Source organism: Trichinella spiralis, assembly GCF_000181795.1.
Source record: "Trichinella spiralis strain ISS 195 chromosome Unknown Scfld2080, whole genome shotgun sequence".
NCBI classification, from domain to species: Eukaryota; Metazoa; Nematoda; class Enoplea; order Trichinellida; family Trichinellidae; genus Trichinella; species Trichinella spiralis.
The window spans coordinates 1-888 of NW_003529019.1; the positions used below are offsets into that span (position 1 = coordinate 1).

An 888-nucleotide genomic window follows, 5' to 3' on the forward strand; every position below is an offset into this window, starting at 1 on the left:
TTGAATTCCGTTGTGAGCCTTTGAGCGGTATTAGGTGATGAGGGGAACCTTCTGTTGCCGTATTTGGTTGTTTTTTGTTATTAGTTATTTCAAGGAACTGGTGGATCAAATATCCGATATCCTTCTTCGTTTCAAAATTTTGCCTGGTGAAAATATGAACTGGGAACGGGCCGGGTTTTTTATTGAAGTCCGTTCCAGTTTTTATTTTTCTTGGGTTAACGGAAAGTTCCTTCTTGGACCAGAAGGCAGGTTGGGATTTTGGGCCTTATGGTTAACCCCGGTGGCTTGGCTTGGCGCAAAACGGGATCAGAGCAAAAGCAGTTTAAAAAAATTCAAGACTGCTAATTCTACTTTCGTTTATTGCTGTGTTTACGGTCAGCTTCCTTGTGTTCATTTCCTTGTCGTTGTTTTGACATTTTTTAATGAAGGTGGAAACAAATAATGATGAAATTTAGTTTGTGACTGCAAAAAGGCACTAACAGAAGTTAGTATAGAAATAAAAGTTGTTCTACACCCTGAAGTGTACAAATCGTGTTGATAAATATTGGATGTGTGCTGAGGTAAGCAGAATTCTGATTGTAGTATCTAAATCAAGCCATATCTTTTTGTGTTATAAGTGACAACGAGTTCAATTCGAGGGATAGAAATTGAATATGGGGTGAGAAAGTAGAATAACATTACATTAGACAGGACCGACAATAAACAGCGACCTTGCTGAGCACATAGTGGAAGTACCTGGAGCAGCAACCACGGCTGAAGGCTGGAGAACCTGTAGAACAGAAGAGCTGGCGAAATTGATCTTGAATGCACAGACTACTCCATTATCTTTAACAGGCACAAGCCGTAGATACAAACGTCCCTCAACCAGGAGCATTCAAAAAATCGTGC

The 888-nt window shown here is 40.1% G+C and overlaps 1 protein-coding gene across 1 annotated transcript; it reads left to right on the forward strand.

The window, feature by feature from the left end:
* Window positions 1-94: 94 nt before the first annotated feature.
* Window positions 95-843, forward strand: Tsp_15730 (conserved hypothetical protein; the record flags this gene model as incomplete). The annotated part of the gene is given in 4 exon segments (XM_003368708.1): window positions 95-320; window positions 456-484; window positions 504-560; window positions 687-843. Coding segments are annotated over 4 exon segments (469 nt in total), but the record flags the coding sequence as incomplete, so codon positions are not given.
* Between the last annotated feature and the right edge of the window lie 45 nt (window positions 844-888).